This window comes from Phyllostomus hastatus, unplaced genomic scaffold (genome assembly GCF_019186645.2).
Source record: "Phyllostomus hastatus isolate PE091 unplaced genomic scaffold, TTU_PhHast_1.1 phas_scaffold_129, whole genome shotgun sequence".
NCBI classification, from domain to species: domain Eukaryota; kingdom Metazoa; phylum Chordata; class Mammalia; order Chiroptera; family Phyllostomidae; genus Phyllostomus; species Phyllostomus hastatus.
Window position 1 is genome coordinate 34,670,201 of NW_025334009.1, and position 19,819 is coordinate 34,690,019.

Below are 19,819 nucleotides of genomic sequence, written 5' to 3' on the forward strand. Positions count from 1 at the left end.
GGCTCCCAGCCGGTTGGCAGTTGGCAGCGGCTTTGGAGCCCAGAGCCCAGTGACCTTAGTCTGCAGGAGCTGGGCTTAGAGGCCCAAGGGCATCTGGTGAGATGCGGTCAAACTACAACCCCTCAGCAACCTCAGTCTCGAAGAATGAGGGCTTAGGGAGAGGAAGCAAGAGGCAAAACCCAACACGCCTGAAAGTATATTTAAGCAACAGATGAACTTTTTTAAAAAAGGACTTTTATTTATTTCTTTATTTAGAGGGGAAGGGAGGGAAAAAGAGAGGGAGAGAAACATTGACAGGTTGCTTCTCTTTCACACCCTGGGCAGGGGCTGGACTGCAACCCAGGCATGTGCCCTGCACAGAATCCAACCATCTACCTTTTGCTTTGCAACCAACTGAGCCATGCCAGTCAAGGCCTGTAGGAACCTTTTTAATGATGCTAGTGAGAGCTAGGATCCTCTTTGTGTCTTTGGCGGGGGAAGGCATAGCATGGGAGCCAGACAGCTCTGAGCAGCGCACGGAAAACGTTTTGCCCGGAGGGACCTGGCCTTCCGTGTGGGGGTCAGAGAGCCGCTAACTGGGGATTCCAATCCCGACCCTGGGCACTTCCTGCCTGTTGAACTTGGGGCAACTCACTGTACCGCTGTCGGCTCCCACTAATCACTTCTGTAAAATGGGCACGGAGGGCTCCAGTCTTTTAGAGATTCCAGGCAGAAGTTCAACACTCAATTCAAGTTTCGTCACTCTTTTGGTTCTGGCGTGACACCCTTCTCCTGGGTTTGTTACTAGGGTAAAAGGATCCTGTCGGTCGAGTTCGACTGACCTAGCTGTCTTGGAGCCGCGGCCAGTCAGGCTTTGGGACCGAGTCGTGCCTGGAACCTTCCGGTGCTCTTTCGTGTCATTGGTCGAGCCCCGAGCTCCCTTGCCCTGGGCAACCGGGTCACCGAGCTCCGGAAGAGTGCACTTATCAGCGAACGAATTGAAACCTGGCACTCGGCGCGTTGGGTCTCTAGGGAAGCCTGGCGAAGGGCCAAGCCCAGCCGGGCGGACGTGGGGGTCACTTGGGCCGCTTAACAGGCCAACCGCGGAGCACATGGGCAGGCACCTCCACGTTCAACAGCCGGTGGGGTCTTTGGCAGGACTCGGTCTCTCACATACTGTACGAAAACGAGCACTTGTTAACTTCTCTTAGTTTGTTTCTACCTTCCAAATTTCCAAAAGAGAGCATTTCCCAGGGCAGTGTGAAAATCGTGACTGAAAACTGTAAATTTGGAGCCACTGGCTGCAGCAGCCCCCGACAGCGTGGGATCAGGACGGAGGCGAGAGCAGTGTAAAGCGTGTGCACGTGCATGTCATGCATGTACAAATGTGCGTGCCTGTCTCCTTAGATGTATGACAAGGGCACACACCTATGGGTGTTCGTGCACATGGATTCGGGACACCCTCGTGCAGAGGTGTGTATGCATACTCTGCAAAGCAAACATGTTTGTGCCTGAAGGCAGAGTGTGCCCGCTACTCAGCAGACCCGTCTCTTTCTACCTGGGTCAGCGCCACCAGCGGGAACAGGCTCTCACTTGTGCTGCTCCACGGTGCAGGGAAGCCCGGATCCGGTCAGCACCTGGGCTCGCTGGACTCCTTTATCTCTCATCTGCCGGCCGCGAGCTGCTCCAGTTTCAGTGGGTACCAAGATCCCCTGTCAGCTGGTGGGGGCAAAGGCCGAGAGGAGGAAGAGGTGGAGGGCGCTCCCTGAAGGCGAGGCTTCAGTTCCTCAATTCCTAGGTCTGTCGTTGTTTCTCTGCGTCCCTAGGTCGTGGCCCCAAAGAAAAGGGACCCTGACCGGTTCAGGGAAGGCAGCCCGGGACCCCTACCCTCAAAAGCCATCATGAAGGCAGGCGAAACGAGGATTCACACTCAGCTTGGGAAAATACCGGTCTTTGGTCTGCGGCGGGGGCGAGGGACCACAGGGCACCATAAGGTGTGCGTGGGAGGCGCGCGGGGTGGCTGCGGCATCTTCCTGCATCTCTGCACCGTTAGGTGGCTGGGATGGTCTTCTTTCTCTTCCTTAGGAAGGATCCTAAGTGCGGGCAGCACTCCCATCACCTGGGTGCATCTGCGGAGAAAAGGGCTTCATGTGTAGTCTGGGAAATCCAAGGACACCGCCAGGCAGCGGCAGCGTGGGTTTCTAAATAACAGAAAGCGATAGGATCTGCTTGCAGACTGTCTCCCGCTATCTCGGCAGACCCGTTCGGCCAACAGAAGGTTATTACGCAGAAGATTTGAGGTCAAGCGTTGGAGGGATCTCCGCGCGAGAAGGCACAGAGGCGCAGCTGCGACCGACACCGCACGAGTTCGGATCCCATCGGCCAACGGAGCCCAGAGGCTGCGAACGCGAGTCGCAGCCAAAGTTGCGCACAGTTCCACTTCTGAGGATCAAGGCAGGCATGGTCCGATGGGAAGCCACAGCCCCTCAGGCCCCCGGAGCCTTTGAGTAGGAAAACATAATGCTGGTGGGAACTGGGTCCAAGGAATTTGGTGCCAGAAAACTTTCAGGCCAAGTCGGGACATGCGGATCGGTTCCTCAGCTGGGCCTGGGGGTGGGTGGAGGAGCAGCCCCTGGCCTCGTACGCCCCTTTCCAACAAGACCGGCCTGTTGGAAACAGCGGTGGGACAGCCTCGCTGCCTCCTCCCTCGGGAATCCACAGGGCTGTGACCTGGCCTTTATCTCGGCTCGGTCAGCGGTCGTGGGGGCTTCAGGAAAGAAGACAAAGGCCCCGCGTCACTGCGGGCAGGGGCTCGGTTTCCTGACTCTCTGCTCACCCTCACTGCCTTGAGTCGTGGTGTGGGCGGGGGGAGATTTTTAAAAGTATGTGCCGAATTTCCTCCCCCCCGCCCCCGGCCCCGCCAGATAGATACACACACGCAAAAGCAAAAAGCACATTCCTTTTCTCTCTCTATCCCTAGAGATGCAAGTTCGCTGGGATCCTGCCCTTTTCTCTGCCTACCTAGAGAAGTCATCTCCCTTTGTGCCGAGAGGAAAATCAGGGAAAGGTTTTGTTTTACTCGGGTTGACAGTAGTATTACTAAGGACAACAAGGCCAGGCCGAGTTCCCAACTGGGAGAGCCAGCGTTGGCTTCCCCACGTGGCGGGGCCGCAGACGGCCTCTGTGCCCTGGCGCTCAGCATCTTTGGGGACCACCGTGGCCTCCCGCGCTTCCTCTGCCCCGCCACAGGGAGCAGCACTCCCTGCTCGGACAGGACACAGCGATTCTCCCCGAATTTGGTTTAGGGCTGCCAGGAGGCCCGCGTCCCTGTCTATGCACCTTCTCTTGTAGCGCCGCCAACAGGCCTGCAGCGCCTGCGTCTGGCCGTTCTCGTGGCTCAGGCCGGGTCCTCCCAGCCGCTAGCCCCACACCGCCTGGCTCCCACCCTCGGGCGGCGCCTCTGCCCGCTCTAGCTCAGCCCAACCCGCTTCCTGCGTTCACCCCGCATGTTTCCCGTTTCTCCACGAAGACCGAGGGTAGCCTCTCCCACAAGCTGACCTCCGAAACCTCCCGCCTGATGGCAGCTTACTGCTTTTCCGAAAAGGTGCGGGTGGTACGGAGAGGGGAGTTTAAACAGCCCCACGTTCCAGGGGATGGCTCCCGAGGGCGGGAGACCGCAGCTCCACAGCCTAGGGTGGCGTGTCTCCCCACCCCCCGCCAAGGGCCTGGGTCGATGTCACTTTGCAGGTCAGCCCGGCCTTTCTCCGTGAAGACTGCCTTAGGAGAAGCGAGAGGGCAGTTGGAGGAGCCCCGGGCTGGGGTATTCACCAGGATGGCGACAGGATGCACCTCTCTCCCAGGTCAAGGGGCTGGGCAGGGTGGACGCAATTGCCTAGGTCCCGACCTGGGAAGGTCGCCGGTGGTCTGGGCTCTTGGGGCTGGAAGGAGTGGCTGTGGCCACTGGGTTAGGATGTCAGACCCTGCAGTCTGACTTCTCTCCCTGGTTCCTTCCTTCCTTTCTCCCTTCTTTCTATAGGGGAAGGAAAAACCACCTACTATAAACCAGGCACTTTGACATTAGAACATGTAATCATTGTAGTAAGACTCACAGTATTATAATCTGTTGTATTTTATAGACGAGAAAACGAACACTCAGCAGGGGTGCTTTGCCCAAAGCGTTGCTGGGTCCCATAGCAGTTCTTTCCAGCCGGCAGGCCCCTGGTGGTGCCCTACCCAACACTGGCCACAACCCCAGGGTGACATCGTCCCAGAACAATCTTGTCAGAACTCACTGCGGAGCTGGGACTGTGCAGCAGCCATCACAGAGGTTCCTGGGCACAACCTGCCTGCCCCTGTGCCCCTGTTCTTCCTCCTCCTTCGGCTGGCCTCCACTTCTGCCACTGAGCTCCGCTAACACTGGGTGGCAGGGCCAGAGCCCAAGTGGGCAGCTGTGCCCAGCACTTTCAGATCTCTCCTGAGCAGTTCTGAGGCCATTTGCCCCACACATGGTTAGGTGACCTCTGGCTGTCTCCTCTTCTCAGGACCCCAGTTTCTTTAGGTGTAAATGAAGAGAGTTGGGGTTCCTGGGGCCCAGATACTTTTTTTTTTGTTGATAGAATGGCACCTTCTCTCCAGAAAGAATATTGGTAAGACTGCTTGGTTTCAAGAATCCTTAATTTCTGGTTGTCCCTAAGGCAGAACTGGGCACATGAAGTTTGCTCCCAACTGCTCCATGCCTCTGGTCCCTATCACACAAGGAAGGTGTGGGATCCTGGTTCCATCCCTTCCTATGGATTCCACATGCTAGTCCAAGAACCAGTGGCTGCCCTATGGAGGCAGCAGGAATGACAAGGCATGGTTGCCACTAGCTTGGCTCCAAAGAGTGGGGGCACTGCAGGGCTCCTGAGCCTGGCACAGTGGTTCCAGTGCTCCAAGCATCCATTAAGGAATAAACTCATTCAGGGGCAGACTTTCTTGGGTCTGACCTAGTTTCTTGGGTCTGGCCCATCCCCTCCTGCCCCACAGGCTGTGGTCCTCCCCTGATTTCCACCTACCACCAGGGGGCTCCTTGCATCCCAGAGCTCCATCCTCTGTTAGTGGGAGGCCCAGGCAAGGGCCAAGGGCTTCTAATCTCAAGTGAAACATGCCAGGCTTCATGCACACCCAAACTGGACATGCAGGGCCGTGAACTCTCTACTTATGCAAAGAGGAAGCATGCCCTGGACACCCTCTGGAGTAGGCTGTGAGGTCATCCCAGAGAATCCCCTAGGTCCACATTCCACAGTCCCTTGGAGCATGTACTAACTACACTGGCAAAGATTTCTCCAGGGTCCCCTTGAAAACAGGACACCCTCCCAACACAACCCAAGTATTCTTGCTGGTCAGTCTTAGGGGCAGGGGTGACTGAGAATTGGTGTGTAAATGTGAGGAGGGGGTTCATCTTGTCAGTGGTGAGGATGTTAAAAAAGCATACAGGCACACACATACCCCTCATTCAATACCGTGTACAGAAACTCATTATCCAGGACACACAGAAGTTGGCAGGGTATTTGTATCAAACTCTATTTACATTGTATTTACGGTATACCCTGGCAAACATATACACATTTACCCATGTGGTCTGGTCATTTAGACCAGACTGTATAAGTGAAGACATAATTGCTACATATCAGGGACTCTCTTGAACACTTTTGCCCTCACTTAGGGAATTCCTTAAGTCTTCTCTAACAGAAACTGAAACGTGCAAAGAGGGAGAGGAGAGATGAAGAAAGTCAGCCATTGTCCTGAACTTTTAGCACTGGGGGGAAATGAGGAAACTATAGGGTTTTAAGAAACCCCTAGGGCTGGAATTAGAGACAGATGTCTTCCTGTGGGCATCCATGGGAAGGTGGGGTATGATTTGGCTCCTTTCTCTCACCTTCCAATCCCTGTGTAGACCAGGTATCCCACACCGATTCTTTAGTTTCAGTACTTGGTGAGGCTGTCACTCTCCACAGCCTAGGGTGCCTCTTGCTTTTCAGTTACTGGAGGCAGAGAGAGGTTCTGTCCTCCAGTGCTGGCCTAGGCAAACCTCCATCTCACTGAGGGCTCTGCCTCCTCTGCTTTATCTGCTGGGATAGCAGTTGGGAGGTGCTGAGAGCCAGCCTTAGAACAGAGAGCCTCAAACAGCTGAAGCAAAGGCTCTGTATGTATGCCCTGTTATTTAGAAAGCCAGGCTTACATACCCAGAACAACTGCACACCTTGCCAGTGACTTATAAATGCAACATACACTGTGGTTTCAGTAAGCACTTTCTGAGTACTAGCCATATGCTCTGCCCAAAGATATACACCTCCCACCCTGTCACTAGGATACTGACTTACACTGTACGCACACATTTGCAGCAAGCGAAGACTCCCCATCTGCCCATGGGATACATGTTCACACCACAGAAAGCACAAACAGACAAGCATGGAGTGGCCCACTTTCTTTTCTGCAACTCCCCTTAGTCATCCAGACAAAGGCGCAACAGGTTGCCAGAAGCGGCCAGACACCAGGCCTGACCAGCCTCTTGGGCTTCCCACCCCAGCTGAGCCTCTCTCTCCAGGCTGTTCTTCCCAGCTCCCCTGGCCCAAGCAGGCTCCAATCTCTGTCTCAGGGTGATGCTCCTCAGAACCTACATGGCTTCACCCTCCATCTTCCAGCTTCCCAGGGATGCACGAGTAAGGAGGGGCTGCCCTGAGCTGAGCCAATTTCCCTTGGGCCCAACTATTCTAACACGGATTCCACCCTGACATGCCCACGCTGGGACCACCAGTATAGGCTGAAGTGGGAGAGGTACAGGCTCGTTTCCTATGGGGTGTGCAGCTGCTTCAGGACCACTAGTCTGCCTGGATCTGCGGACACTCTTAGAAGGTTCAGAGGAAGGGGCAGCGTCGGACAGCTGGCTGGGTGTGGGGTCCAGCCCAAGCCGCACCAAGTCCTAGCGAGAGGGGGCTGATATCTGTTATCCGACGGGGAGGATGGAAGGCAGACCACCCCTAGTCCTGCCTCTGGGCCCCGACTGCAGCCGGGTCAAATGCCCGTGTCCCTGAGCGGCAGTATTGAAGCACTGGTCTTAACTCGTTATTTGAAGAGTCTCAGTAAAGGACAAAAAAGAAAAAAGATTAGATTTCTACAACCACGCAGTATGTTCACCCCTTTCTGATACTCCCAAATCTCTTACACAGCTCAAGGTGAATGAATTATTATGAAAAATAATAAGCCATTCATTACATTGGTAACAGGTTTTCACCTTACAGAGCATTTTCGCAAACAGGATTTTTATCTGCTTGGAATAAACTTTTCTAGCCATTATATTTGACTGGAAAAACTTTAAAGGATGAAGACAATAAATGAAAACAGCCCACACACCTAGTCCGACTGTGTGAGGGGTGAAATACACACGTGCGTGGCTGCAAAACCCACCGCAAATCCTACCTACAGTCGCGCCTTGAGAACGAACCGCGGTAAAGTCTCTGATGAGGTTCAACAGCCTCAACGCACCGGCGATGACACAGAAAACAAACAGTCCCCTGCAAAATAAAGCGGCAGCAGCCACCACGAACGCCCCCCTCTCTGGCTGCCGTCCTCGTGTGTTTATCTGAAAAAGGATAAAATTTTTTAAAGCTTTTCGCTCCCTCTTTGAACTAGCTGCTGAACAAACAAACAGGCACGACGGAAATAATAGAAGTCCATGTTAAGAGAAAGAACAAGAAATTTATTCAGGAATTGACAAAACAACCAAAGTGCTCTAGTTCTCTCTAGAAAATTTGGTCCTCCAAACGACACTCGACAGAACAACCGGGTCTGGGATGGCGGGCAGGCCGGCTCACGAGCCCGTTAGGTCCGACCGCTGCCCAAAGTGCGAGAAGCAAAACGTTTGGAAAACAAAAATCAGTGTCGGGCCACCCCTGCAGCGTCCGCCAGGCAGGCCGTGACCTCCCGGCACTCCGGGCTTGCATCGGAAGATCCGGGAAAATTCGTTTTTGATTTTTTGTTAATAGGTAGAAGGGGAAAATCCCCTAATTTGTAGAGGAGACCACCTTTTACTGAGCATATTCCCCTACCTCTCTGAAGACAGCTTTTTGCAGGCCTGACAGGCAGGAATTCTACTTCCAATTTCCTGCAAGAGATTTTCATGTTTTCCTTAAGCAAACTCCAAGGCCACAACGCTTCACCGGTTTTCCCGGTGAGTTACTTTCCTTAACAAATATAGTTTAAAATATGATCTAAAAAAGCCCTCCTGATCTTTTTAGCAAACCTAGCCAGCTGCCCCGGCCTGGAGGGGCCCGAGGCGCCGGGATGGAGAGCGAAGGAAACGCAGCCTTTCTCCGAGCCGGGATGTGGTGTAAACCCGGGCGTAGGCCGCCCAGCGAGGCGGACCGGCTTCCTGCTCGGGCCCAACCCCCATCCTGCCCAGTGGGACCTGGGGAGCGACTTCTGAACAACTTCAAGAGGGTACAGAGCAAATACTCGTTCGTTCCTTTTCCCCGCGTCTCGGGGCTCGTTGTCCGCCCAGACCCGCTCTCCTCGGCAAGGACAGCGCGGCAGCCGGGCGGGCAAAGCTGAGCGCGAGCGCACCGACCTGCGGGAGATTGCCCAGAGGTCTGCGCCGCCGACGCCTGGCCGCGCCTCAGCCTGGGCACTTCTCTCCGCGGTGAATTTTGGCTTGGGGTGTCCAGCCCAGACGCTGGGGCGCCGCGAGGAGACGAGGCCTACAGAAAAAGTGCGCGGAGAAGCGGCCTGCAGGAGGGAGGAGAGAAAGGGCATAGAGGGCAGGGAGGCGAGCACAGGAGGAGAAACGGAGGAGACAAAGGGGAGCGAGAGGAATCGAGGCGAGCGAGGAGGCGAAGAGGGGCCGCGGGCGCCGGCTCGGCAGACAGCGCCCAGTGGGCGCGCGGTCGGGCTACGGCGGTGGCTGCGGCCGAGGCCGCGTCGCGCGTCCCGGCATCCTCGCATCCTGCGTGCGCTGAGGGACTCTCACAGATCCAGGCGCGAGTGCAACGCGCCGGTCTTGCTGTCGTGGTCCCAGTAAGAGCAATGCATCATGGCGAGCTCGGGCTGTCGGGAGCAGGCGAACTGCAGGCCGGGGGCGTTGGTGGGCGCGGGCGCCGGGGGCGCGGCGGTAGCGGGGCTGGCAGGGCTGAGCTGGCCCGGGGGCGGTGCCGCGGCCCCGTGGTGCGGCGGGACTGGCGGGGGTGCGGCGGCCGCGTGTAGATGATGTGCATGCGGGTGTGAGTGGGAGTGCGGCGGCGGCGGCGGGGGCGCGGCCGGCGGGCCCCCCAGGCCGTTGTACGAGTTCACTACGCCGGTTGGCAGCGCCATGCTCTGCACGCGTGAGTACGGCCCGTAAGAAGCGGCTGGGCCCGCCAGCCCCTTGACCACCGCGGCCGCGCCGGGACTGCCCGGGCCCGCGGCCGCCGCCGCCGCTGCGGCCGCCGCTGCAGCCGCCGCCATCTGGCAGGAGGCGTAGGGCATGGGCGAGGGCGGCTGCGGGAGCGGCCACGAGTTGTTGAGGAAACCGGACTGCAGGTACTTGGGGGGCGCCAGGTAGCCGTAGCCGTCGGCCCCGGCGCCCGCCACGCCGCAGCCACCCGCGGCGCCTCCGGCCCCAAAGAGCCCCTTGCCGGGCTGGAAGTGCGCGGGGGGCGGCCGGAAGGGCCGCTTCATGCGGCGGCGGCGCCGGTAGTTGCCCTTCTCGAACATGTCCTCGCAGGCCGGGTCCAGCGTCCAGTAGTTGCCCTTGCGCTCGCCGCCGCCCTCGCGCGGCACTTTGATGAAGCACTCGTTGAGGCTGAGGTTGTGGCGGATGCTATTCTGCCAGCCCTTCTTGTTCTTCTCATAGAACGGAAACTTGGCGATAATGTACTGGTAGATGCCGGACAGCGTGAGTCTCTTTTCGGCGCTCTCGCGGATCGCCATGGCGATGAGCGCCACGTACGAGTAAGGGGGTTTCTGCGCGGGGTCCGGCTTCTCCGGAGCTGTCCCGGCGCCACCGCTGCTCTTGCTTGGGCTCGGCGGCGGCGCCTCGGGGTCCTTGGCTGCGCGGCCGGTCTCCGGGGCCAGCAGGGCCCCCGCGGCGTCCTCGGGCTCGGGGTAGCTGGCCATCATGACAAAGCCGGCGCGCAGCAGCCGGGCAGCCCTCGCTCTCCTCTGCCGGCGCTGGCGCGGCGGGGAGTCTGGGCGCGCAAGTCCGCTCGCGGCCGAATCTCAAACTTCTGGAGTCGGCTGATGCCGCGGCGCTCGCTCGCTGGCGGCCTCTCGCTCCTCTCCACTCTTCTTTCCCTTCCCTTGGGGAGCAGCCGGCGGGAGTAGAGCTCAGCCTCTGGCCATGGGGAGTCTTCCCAACAGAAGGGGCTCCGGCCTCGCTGCCCCTCCCCGCCAGGCCAGTCCCCGCCTCGGTGGGTTTTCTTCACTGCGCTTTCCCCCTCCCCCACGCTCGGGTTTTCGAAGCACGACCCGCGTCTCTGGCTGAGCTGCCGCCCGGAGTCCCTAGTGCGCCAGGAGCCTCGCTCTGTTCTGATTCGTATGGGCTCCGCCGAGTTCCGCTTGCGTCAGGCGCCTTCGCCCCTATAGCTGGGCGGCCAGTCTTGCACGGGCGAGTTCATCTCCAAGTCACTTTTTGTAAACGCGCTGCACAGCCTGGGCTGGCCTGCCCCCTCCCTGCGAGCTTGGGGGCCCGGCGGATAGCCCGGCTCACGCTCTCGCACGCCCTGGAAATCGGTCGGTGTTCGTTCTGCGGGTCCGTTCGCACTCGACCCCGTGTCCAGAGAGCTTGGGCCCTAGCGAGGAGAGGCGCGCCAAGTCTCCTCGCAGCTTTCAGGTGAAAGAAAAATGACTCCTTTGCTCTGCCCTTTGCTGCTATCTTGAGACTAAACTTCTAGCTCAGAGCTGGGGGAGGGGAGGGACAGCGAGGGGGGCTGGACAGGGGTGGGGTGGAGAGAGCTGCGCGGTGGCTTTGGGAAAAATCAGCCCAGAAACGCGTGTCCCTGAAGGAAGAAACCTCGGCTTGGCCAGTTCCTCGAGCTCTCAGAGTAACTGGGCCGGGTTGGGGCGAGGGAGAGGATCGCTGGGAAGAGGCGTCCAGGGGCTCCGCCTGAAGCCCTCCGCTCTTCCTTGGGCTGCTCTGGACCGAGGGACCAGACGCCCCTCAGAATGCATGTGGTGATCTACGGGTTAGATGTGTGCTTTAGTACCAAGTAGACCCCATCCTGCCCCTGCTCCGACACAGGCGAGAGGGTTACCGCCGTGGATCTTTGGGGAGGGGCTGTGTGTGTAAGGGCACCACCAGCACATGTAGGAGTCAGGGCGAGGGTCTGCCTCTGCGACACTGAAATACCAGACGCCCAGGTGCACGTTCATGTGCGTGTACAAGGTGCGAGATTTTGGGGGTAAAACAGTTATACTTATAGATAGGTAATATGTGTATCTCGGATCAGAGTAAATGTGGCTCAGGGAAATTACCTCTTTGTTTTTCTTCTGTCCTCCGCTCCCTCCTTTCTTCATTCTTCCCTTCCCTTGACCCTTTACCTGCTTTCTTTTCTTTCTCAATTCTCCCCGCCTCCATCGCTGCCAGTGTATATATTTCTATTACAGACTAGGAGAAAAACAGGCTGTGAGGGAGGCACTTTTCCAAATCTCTCTCCTGACCAGCCATTTGTTCAGATCTCTCTCCAGGGTTGAGGGGTACCTCAGTCATCTACCTTCAGCCGAAGTTTGATCGGGGCCCAGTTGCATGTGTGTGAACAAACATTGTCTCAGGGGAAATCAGCGATGGCAAAAAAAAAAAGAAAGAGAAAAAAGTCAGGTGTGCCTTTTAACAGTTAACAGCCTTACAAAGATTCTGTAATCAAAGTGTGAGAGAGATGGCCCGTGTTTTGAGTCCTCATGCCCCGAACTCCGTGGTGCTGAGGGGGCAGGGATTCTCTGTAGAGGAAGGTGGACTGAATGGATGTCCTGCAGGTGTGTGTTCGTGATTGGCATGTCTGGAGCGGTTGGTTTAATGCCTGTCACCACCTCGTCCGCCCAGGCAGTCCAGCCTCTGAGGAAGTCACAGCCCACCTGCTTGTGCTGCTTCTTCCCACTCAGGCCTGCGGTCTGCAGTGTGAGGTGGAAGGAAAGGAGAAGAGGGTGAGGAGGGCCCAGAGCAGAAAAGCCTGGTCGCACTGCCACAGTAAGAGGGCGCAGGGGTCTCCTAAACTCATCTCAATGAATACCCTCTTCCACCTACCATGGAAAATATCTCATCATAGCGTGATGGTTTTCTCCCACGGCTTCCAACATACAGCAGGGCAAAGCGGCTCTTCACACCCTCCACGCCTGGCCTGCTTGCTGAGCAGGAGTGCAGGTGTTTTTCTTCATCCTCGCTCCATGGGTGCCCAGACGATGGGTGGGAGTGCTGTGTGGGCTGCTGCAGACGAACGGCAGTGCCCACTGTCCCCCAGAGCCTGGGCAAGGGGAAAAGCCAGCTCAGGCTGGCCCCACCTGGGGCTGCTGCCATCGCCTCTCTTTTTGCTGACCACCCAGGCTGGCTCCCTGTCCCTCTCTCCCCCTTGCAGGCATTTCCGCTCCTGGCCAGCAGCAGCCAGGTGTGACAGCATTGTTGTGTGTGTCATCACTTCCCCGGATTCCAAACTCGGCTCCCTTTTCAGCCTTTTAAGGCGTGTGTGTGTGTGTGTGTGTGTGTGTGTGTGTGACTGTGTGTGGGAGTGAGTGTGTGTGGGAGTGTAGGGGGGCGGTAAAGGAAGGAGAGCCTCTAAAGGATTTCTCTCAGTGAAAAAAAGAGGAGTCCTGCGCTCCCCAGGTATTGATCTCTCCAGGAAGCGGTGGGGCGCCTCTTAGTTTACTTCTCAACTCTCTTGGGCAGGCTGGGGAGGTCCGGCTTCCCGAGGAGGTGGCGGTCCCTTCTGGCAGGGCAGACCGCTCCGAGGCGGGTGTGGGGCTCCACCGCTGTCTCCCTCTCCCCGCGGCGCCCCGGCGACGCAGGGCCTGGACTCAGTGACCGCGGGCGGTGCCCACCTCTGAGGACCCGGCGGGGCTCCCAGCCTCTACCGCCCTGTTTCGAGGGCCCGCGGCGGCTGCGGCTGAAGCGCCTCCCGGCCGGAGCGTCTTCTGTGGACCCCGGGCCGGACAGAGACCCGCCGACGGAGAGTGGCCTCGTCTCTGGCGCTGCCGAGCCCTCGCACCGGCCCCCTGCCTCCGACGCCCCGACAGCCGGCTGGAGCAAAGCACTTGTCTCGGATGGAGGGAGCAGCTTCTCCCGCTGCGGCTGGGAGTCCTGCTGGCGGTCGGGCCTCACCAGGTGAGCGGCCCACGGCCCGGGGGCCGGCAGCCCTGACCCGGCAGGGCTCCGCTCGCCCTGCGCCGCCGGCCGCCTGAACCAAGTCCGGCAGCCGGCTTCCCTGGCGGGGCTCTGAACCGTCCCGGGGAGGTGAGGCCCCGAGCCCGCTGCAGGCCTGTCCTGGGGGCACGGCCTCTGCGGCACGTAGGCGGGAAAAGGGAAGCTGGGCTGTGTTTCTTAGTACATTCCCACACAACGCCACACCCCAACTGTCAGCACGACCCCAGTCGCACCCCCCCCCTGCCCCCCGCAACCTGGCCTTCCCTCCGCCCCCGGCCCCCACCGACCCCAGGTCCCTCTATTCAGGTCACAAACCTCCATCTATTTCTCTCAGTCACCCGGGATCCCCTCCCCTTCTTTTCCCCACTGCTCTCTGACACTCACCTGTTGTACAATACATACTAATTTGCACATCTTGGTATAAAATATGTCAGTACTGCACCAATTCTACGTCTCTTCCCGCACTGGCCACCCAGCCGCCTCATGACACAGGGTCACCTTGTGGCTCCATGTATGCAAGGCCAAGCGAGTCCCAGAACCTGCTGACTCTCTGATGTCCTTGGCCTGTGGGTAGGGTGACTGGGTGGCCTCCTGGATGTTCTCACCGTGAGGTTACTGCTCAGTTCTTTTGAGAAGCTTAGGAAGAGAGCCTACCCCCAACGTGCTGTAACACACACGGGCCACTCACACAGGCTTTGTCTCTGCTTTGTAGCCCTTTGTAGCCGAGCTGGCTGCTGCACCGTCAGTCTGCAGCCCGAGATGGTTGCACAGCTCTTCTGCACACACCCACACAGCTCCAGGCCCCAGGCCAGCCGGAATTATTCTGCCTGGATAGGATTAGCAGAGTCACTTACCCAAATATGTGCTTGGGAGAGAGAGTGAGAGAGCATAGGGAAGGAGAGAGAGAGAGAGAGAGAGAGACAGGCAGGCAACACCACTGCCCATTCTGGGGACGAACTCACAGATGACAGCTGTTTCCAGTTGGTAAGTATCTTTTTGAATCCCATACCCCTGACCTTGTGGTAGCTGGTCAGGGAGGCAGTAGGTCAGAGTTCTAGGCTCCTCCTTACTTCACCGATGCTGGGTTCCATCAGCCCCTCTGTCCTAGGGAGTGTGAGCCCTACCCTCTGCAAGGCAGAGTATAAGGCAGTTGTTGTAGGCCTTTTTGCTGGTTGAGCCTAACTCAGGGAGAAAAGGCAGAGGGGGCTGGTTTCTGGGCCATGTGAGGGCCTCCCCTCTCCGTAGACCTCTGGGATGATGCTCTGAGAGAGAATTCTGGGGTGGCAGGAGCTGCTGGCCAGCTTCCTTTGGTATCCCATGGCTATGACGCCAAAATGGCCCAAAGCCATTTTGTTCATTCCTTAACAGTGAATACCCTACAAGTAGGCCCCATCACATGCTTGAGAGTGTGATGTGTTGTTGTTGAAAGTTGCCTGTTGCCTTTCTCCCTCCCCAGACTGTAAGCCTTGATGGGCAAGACTCCATCCTCCACTTCTCACTCAGTGCTGCCCCTAAGATGGGCTCAACACATCCTAGTAGAATTGGAAAATGGCCCTGCTCCACAGAGAGAATCAAGAGATGCCACTTGCCTTGTAATGAAGCTGAATTCAAGAAAGGGACTTTCTTGACTTTCCAAGAAAGGGACTACAGGTGGGACACAGTGGTTAGACCATGGAGGGCCAGCTCAGGATCTGAGAGTCCTCTGCCGTTTGGGGCTCTCTCTTCATTGTGGCTGCACAGCCATGCTGCTGAATGGTAGGCAAGGACACAGGACACCCTCTTGGTTCCCTAATTATGGTGAGGACCTGTCTGAAATTTCAGTCAAACTAAACTTTCTTAGACATAGAGAGGCTTCTGCATCTGTGGCAGCTGGCTTGCAAGGTATAAGATCTGCTGTATGGAGCCCCAAGCATGCCCATGAGGGGTTGCCTGAGAGAGCCCTTCCTCCTGGTCCTCATCCCACTTTAATTTTCTGTTCACAAATGGGCACCATCTAAAGAGCCTCCATGCAGGAGGGCAGTTTTAGATGCTTAGCTTTGATGAAGTTCAGAGGAACAGAGGGAGAAGGGGGAGTTTTGTGTTTCGTATTACTGGCCTTCTGAAGATTTCCCTTATAACAAATACCAAAATAATGTGTGTGTATGTGTGTGTATGCTACATAATTTATATAAGGTAAATAATATATATCTCAAGTGTACAGCTTAATGTATTTTTTATATATAATGCACCATGTAACCACCACCCCAATCCAGATATGAAACATGAAAACTTCTGTTACCTGAAAAGTTTCCCTTATATATTTTCCTCATCAATATCTGTTCCCAAAGATAACACATATTCTGATTTCTGTCACCATCAATTAACTTTTCCTGCCTGCTTTGAATGTCATATAAATGGGGCATATAACACATACACTTATGTGTCTGATTTCTTCTGCAGAACATGTTTTTGATATGCATCCATCTTGTTACATGTGACATTCATTTCTTTATTGCTATGTACTATTCCACAACATGGTTGTCCCTTCACCTGCATCATCTGATGGACATGTGTGTTGTTTTAGTTTAAAGATATCATAAATAAAGTTGCTGTCAACATTTTTGTACATGTCTTTTTGTCAAGGGCATTTCTTTCTTTTTTTTTTTAATCCTCACTGGAGGACACTTTTGCCCCATTGCTTTTAAAGAGAGAGGAAGGGAGAGAGAAAGAAACATTGATTGACTGCCTTCTCATATGCACCCCAACTGGGGATCGAAGCTGCAACCTGAGCATGTGCCCTGACTGAGAATCGAACTCATGACTCTTCAGTCCACAGAACAATGCTCCAACAAACTGAGCCACACCAGCTAGGGCAAGGGCATTTCTTTACTCTTGAGCAAGTACCTAGGAGAGTAGGCATATGTTTAGTTTTATTAGATATTGCCAAACAACTTTCCAAAGTGGCAGAACAAACTACAGTGCTAGACAGAGAGACAGATGGACAGACACACATGCTGTAACAGGGCCTTTTCCTTATAGATAGCATTGTCTGAAGACCACTGTGTACCCCCAGCTGTTATTATTTTTATTAACATTATAAAGGAACAAAATAGCTATCCTTTATTAAGAACTTATTTTGAGCCAGGGACTTTACATGCAATGTCTCATTTCATTTTTCTGCCAAGCCTAAGGGGTTGGTACTATTCTTATTTTATAGATGAAGAAACTGAGTCAGAGGAATTAAGCAACGTCCTGAAGGCCCCCAATCAATAAGTAGCAGTTTGACTCTGGAGCCCTGAGTTTCACCCCTGCATGTGTGTCTGTCCCTGCAAGGTCAGGAGGTCCTACCTTCTATGTGACCAAACCTAGATGCTATTTATTAGACCCATTTCTTATAACTTCTGATCCTCCCCACATGCCCTGCCACATGTAGGCTTGAGATTTGTGTACACACATATGTACACAGTCTCACAGCCACACACACTTGCTGGAGAGCAGAAGAGCATGAGGGCCAGTTCAGTGAAAGCTTCAAAGCTGGCCAAGCACTAGGCTTAGCAACCTAATGGTATTCTTCTCAGGGAATTTGTGGAAGAAGATTGGACCAATTTGTTTTTGGATGCAGCAGAGAAGAATTCAGAGTCCATCCTTTCCTGGGGGGAGATGGGCATTTGGTTGTCCTCCCAACAAGTTCAGCCAAGCTCATAATCATGATGCTTTAGAGGCAGCCTGGGGCATGGCGCTTCATCTGCAGGGCTCAATCAAGGGTGCTCATCTCCCAGAAGGAGATGATAGCCTGGAGATGGTGCACCTTGCCTGGGGGAAAGTGGTAAGTGGTAAGGATGTGTGTGGTCTGAGCAGGGGGAGAGCATGAAGTCTAGAGAAAGGCACTTTAGGACAGAGTACCTGACTAGGCCCTGCTTGGAAGGATCACTCTGAGAAGGAGAGTCAACAGCCTTCTCCTCAGGATGTCCTGAGGGTGTTGTTACCAAGTATTCAAGCCCCTGGGCTTGATAGAGGATTATGCCCCATGGGTGGAGGCAATATGTGGGTGCTATACTCTGTGCAGCTGGCCCCTCCTCAGGCCTCTTTTTAGACTAATTGAGGCCTTTCTGGCTCTGGGTTTGTAATTGGGGGTAATTGCTGACAGGCTGCTGTGGTTGTACAAGCAAGCTTTTGTTGGGGAAACAGTGGTCAGGATTCTGGGGCTTCGGGTGGGAACAGTCCAGGATTCTGCTGTGCTCTGTCCCAGGCTCCTGGTTGTAGTCTTTTGCTAGGAGGCAGCACTCCTGGGGATGGGGGCTGGTAGCATATTTGAATAGAAAGGGACCCCCTCATGTGGGTGATGGGAACTCAGGTCCAGACATATACAAGGTATGCTCTAGGCCACAGAGTTAGTGCAGATGGACTGGAAATCCTGGTGCCTGGTACTGTCTTTGGTGCACATCAGCCCTGCCCTCACCCTCACTCCCATAGGCTGTAGGTAGTGTGGTAGAGTGGGTAAACAGACATCTGTCCAAATACTTATTGATATCAGCCTGGGAAATGATGGAACCTTGTTGACCTTCAGAGTTTTATAACTTTGTCATTCTTTCAATAGGCAATATATTCACATATACCCAAATTAAAAAAATATAGAAGGCTTACAGCAAAAAGTCTCTCTCCCACTTCTGTCCCTAAGTCATCCTTCTCACAGGCCATGACCCTGCTTTCACATCTATCCTACTGGACATATTTCATGCATAAGCAAATGTGCTGTGTATATTGCCCCACCCTTCTCACTTTTTACACATGGCAGCATCTAATGCACAGTATTCTGCATCTTAGAAGTCTTTCCCTATCTGTGCATTCTTTTTTTTTGAGCTGCATGGTATTAGGTTATTTCCAGTCCTTAGTTTTTATAAACAATACTGTAATGTATAATATAATGTAATACATTATATTATAATACAATATAATATAATGTAATATATAATACAATACATTACAATACTGTAATGTAATATATATACCTAATTTTGTAGGTATGTGCATGTATCTGTACAAAATTTCACAAAGTGTAGAGTTGGGTCAAAGGGTATGCACATATGAAACTTTGGTAGATGTTACCAAATTACCCGCCTTATAGACTGAAGCAGTGTACAGTCCCACTAGCAATGTGTGGGATGCCTATTTCTCTATGGCCTCACTAACACACATATTTATTTTTAGGGAATACATTGTACAGATATAGTTGAGGTCCCCTCTGCACCCTTTCTTGATGCCTCTCTGTCTCTCTTTCTCCTAAGGTGGTCACCATGGTAAATTTGGTGCTAATTACTCCCATAGCAGTTTTTACACTTGTACTACATGTGTATCCACTCCTAGGCAATACTTAGTATTGTCTTGTGTTTCTTAAATTTAGGTAAATGGTATCTGCTATTGCAGAAGGATGCTTGCTTTTTCACTCAACCCGATGTTTGTGAAAAGTTCCTGGATGACATACAGACAAACGCCATTCATTTTCACTGTGTTGAACTATTGCATTGTATGATCACACCACAGTTTATTTATTCATGTTCCTATTGAGGGACGTTGGGTAGTCCTGCTGTGGATATTCTTACGCATGCCTGCTAGTGCTCAAGCGCTGCCGTTTACCAGGACGTGAGTGGCTGCTGGGTCAATAGGTACTGACATTTGTGAAAGGAAAAAAGAAAACAAAAGGTACTGACATTTGCAACTTTACTAGTTACTGCTGAACAGAAGCTCAGCTTCTTCAGCTGTGAGACAGAGTGAAACCTGGGCCCTGGGAAGTCAGTGTCAGTGAGTGTGAGATGGTGGAGGGTGGAGAACACGGGCTCGGATGCCAGCAGATCTAGAGTTGAATTCTGGCTCTGTAATCTACTTGCTGTGTGACTTTGGTCCTGTTATCCAGCCTCTCTGTGCCTCAGTTCCCTCATCTGTAAAATGGTGAGGCTTGTATCTAGGTTTCAGGGTTCTTGAGAAGATTAAGTAAGACACTATGTGAAAAGTACTTAACACAGGGTCTGGCACAAAGGAAGCACTAAAAAACCCTAGCAATAATTATTAGTAATACTATTATTATTGTGTCTTTGACCTCTTTGTTTTAAACCTGTTACAGCACATTTCAAAGCTATATATAAAATGGGAGAGAGAATAATACAGTGAACCCCCATCTGGTTTCTTCTAAATCTCCACAAGTTTTCTTCACCCTCCCCCACCAGATTCTTTTGAAGGTGATCCCAGACATGTCTATTAATTACTTCACATAAGCATATACTTTTATATCACTAAAATATAAACACTTAAAAAAGCCAACATATCTAAAAATTGTGAGTGAATTTTTTAGTATATCAAATATACAGTTAATGTTCAAATTTTCTCAATAGTTTCAGAAGGATTTTACAGTTGATTTGTTTAAGGACATAAACAAGATCCATTCATTAAATTTGGTTAATATGTGTCTTAAATCTCTTTTAAACTGGAGATATCTCTCCATTCTGT

The 19,819-nt window shown here is 53.9% G+C and overlaps 1 protein-coding gene across 1 annotated transcript; it reads right to left on the bottom strand.

Annotated features, from left to right (window-relative positions):
- Window positions 1-8,979: 8,979 nt before the first annotated feature.
- FOXL2 (forkhead box L2) lies at window positions 8,980-10,110 on the bottom strand. The gene has a single exon (XM_045857412.1). It carries the CDS (start codon window positions 10,108-10,110, stop codon window positions 8,980-8,982), a length of 1,131 nt encoding a protein of 376 aa, XP_045713368.1.
- Window positions 10,111-19,819: the final 9,709 nt, after the last annotated feature.

Coding starts and splice junctions, on each gene's coding strand:
- FOXL2 (XM_045857412.1), bottom strand. CDS start 10,110: ATGATGGCCAGCTACCCCGAGCCCGAGGACGCCGCGGGGGCCCTGCTG.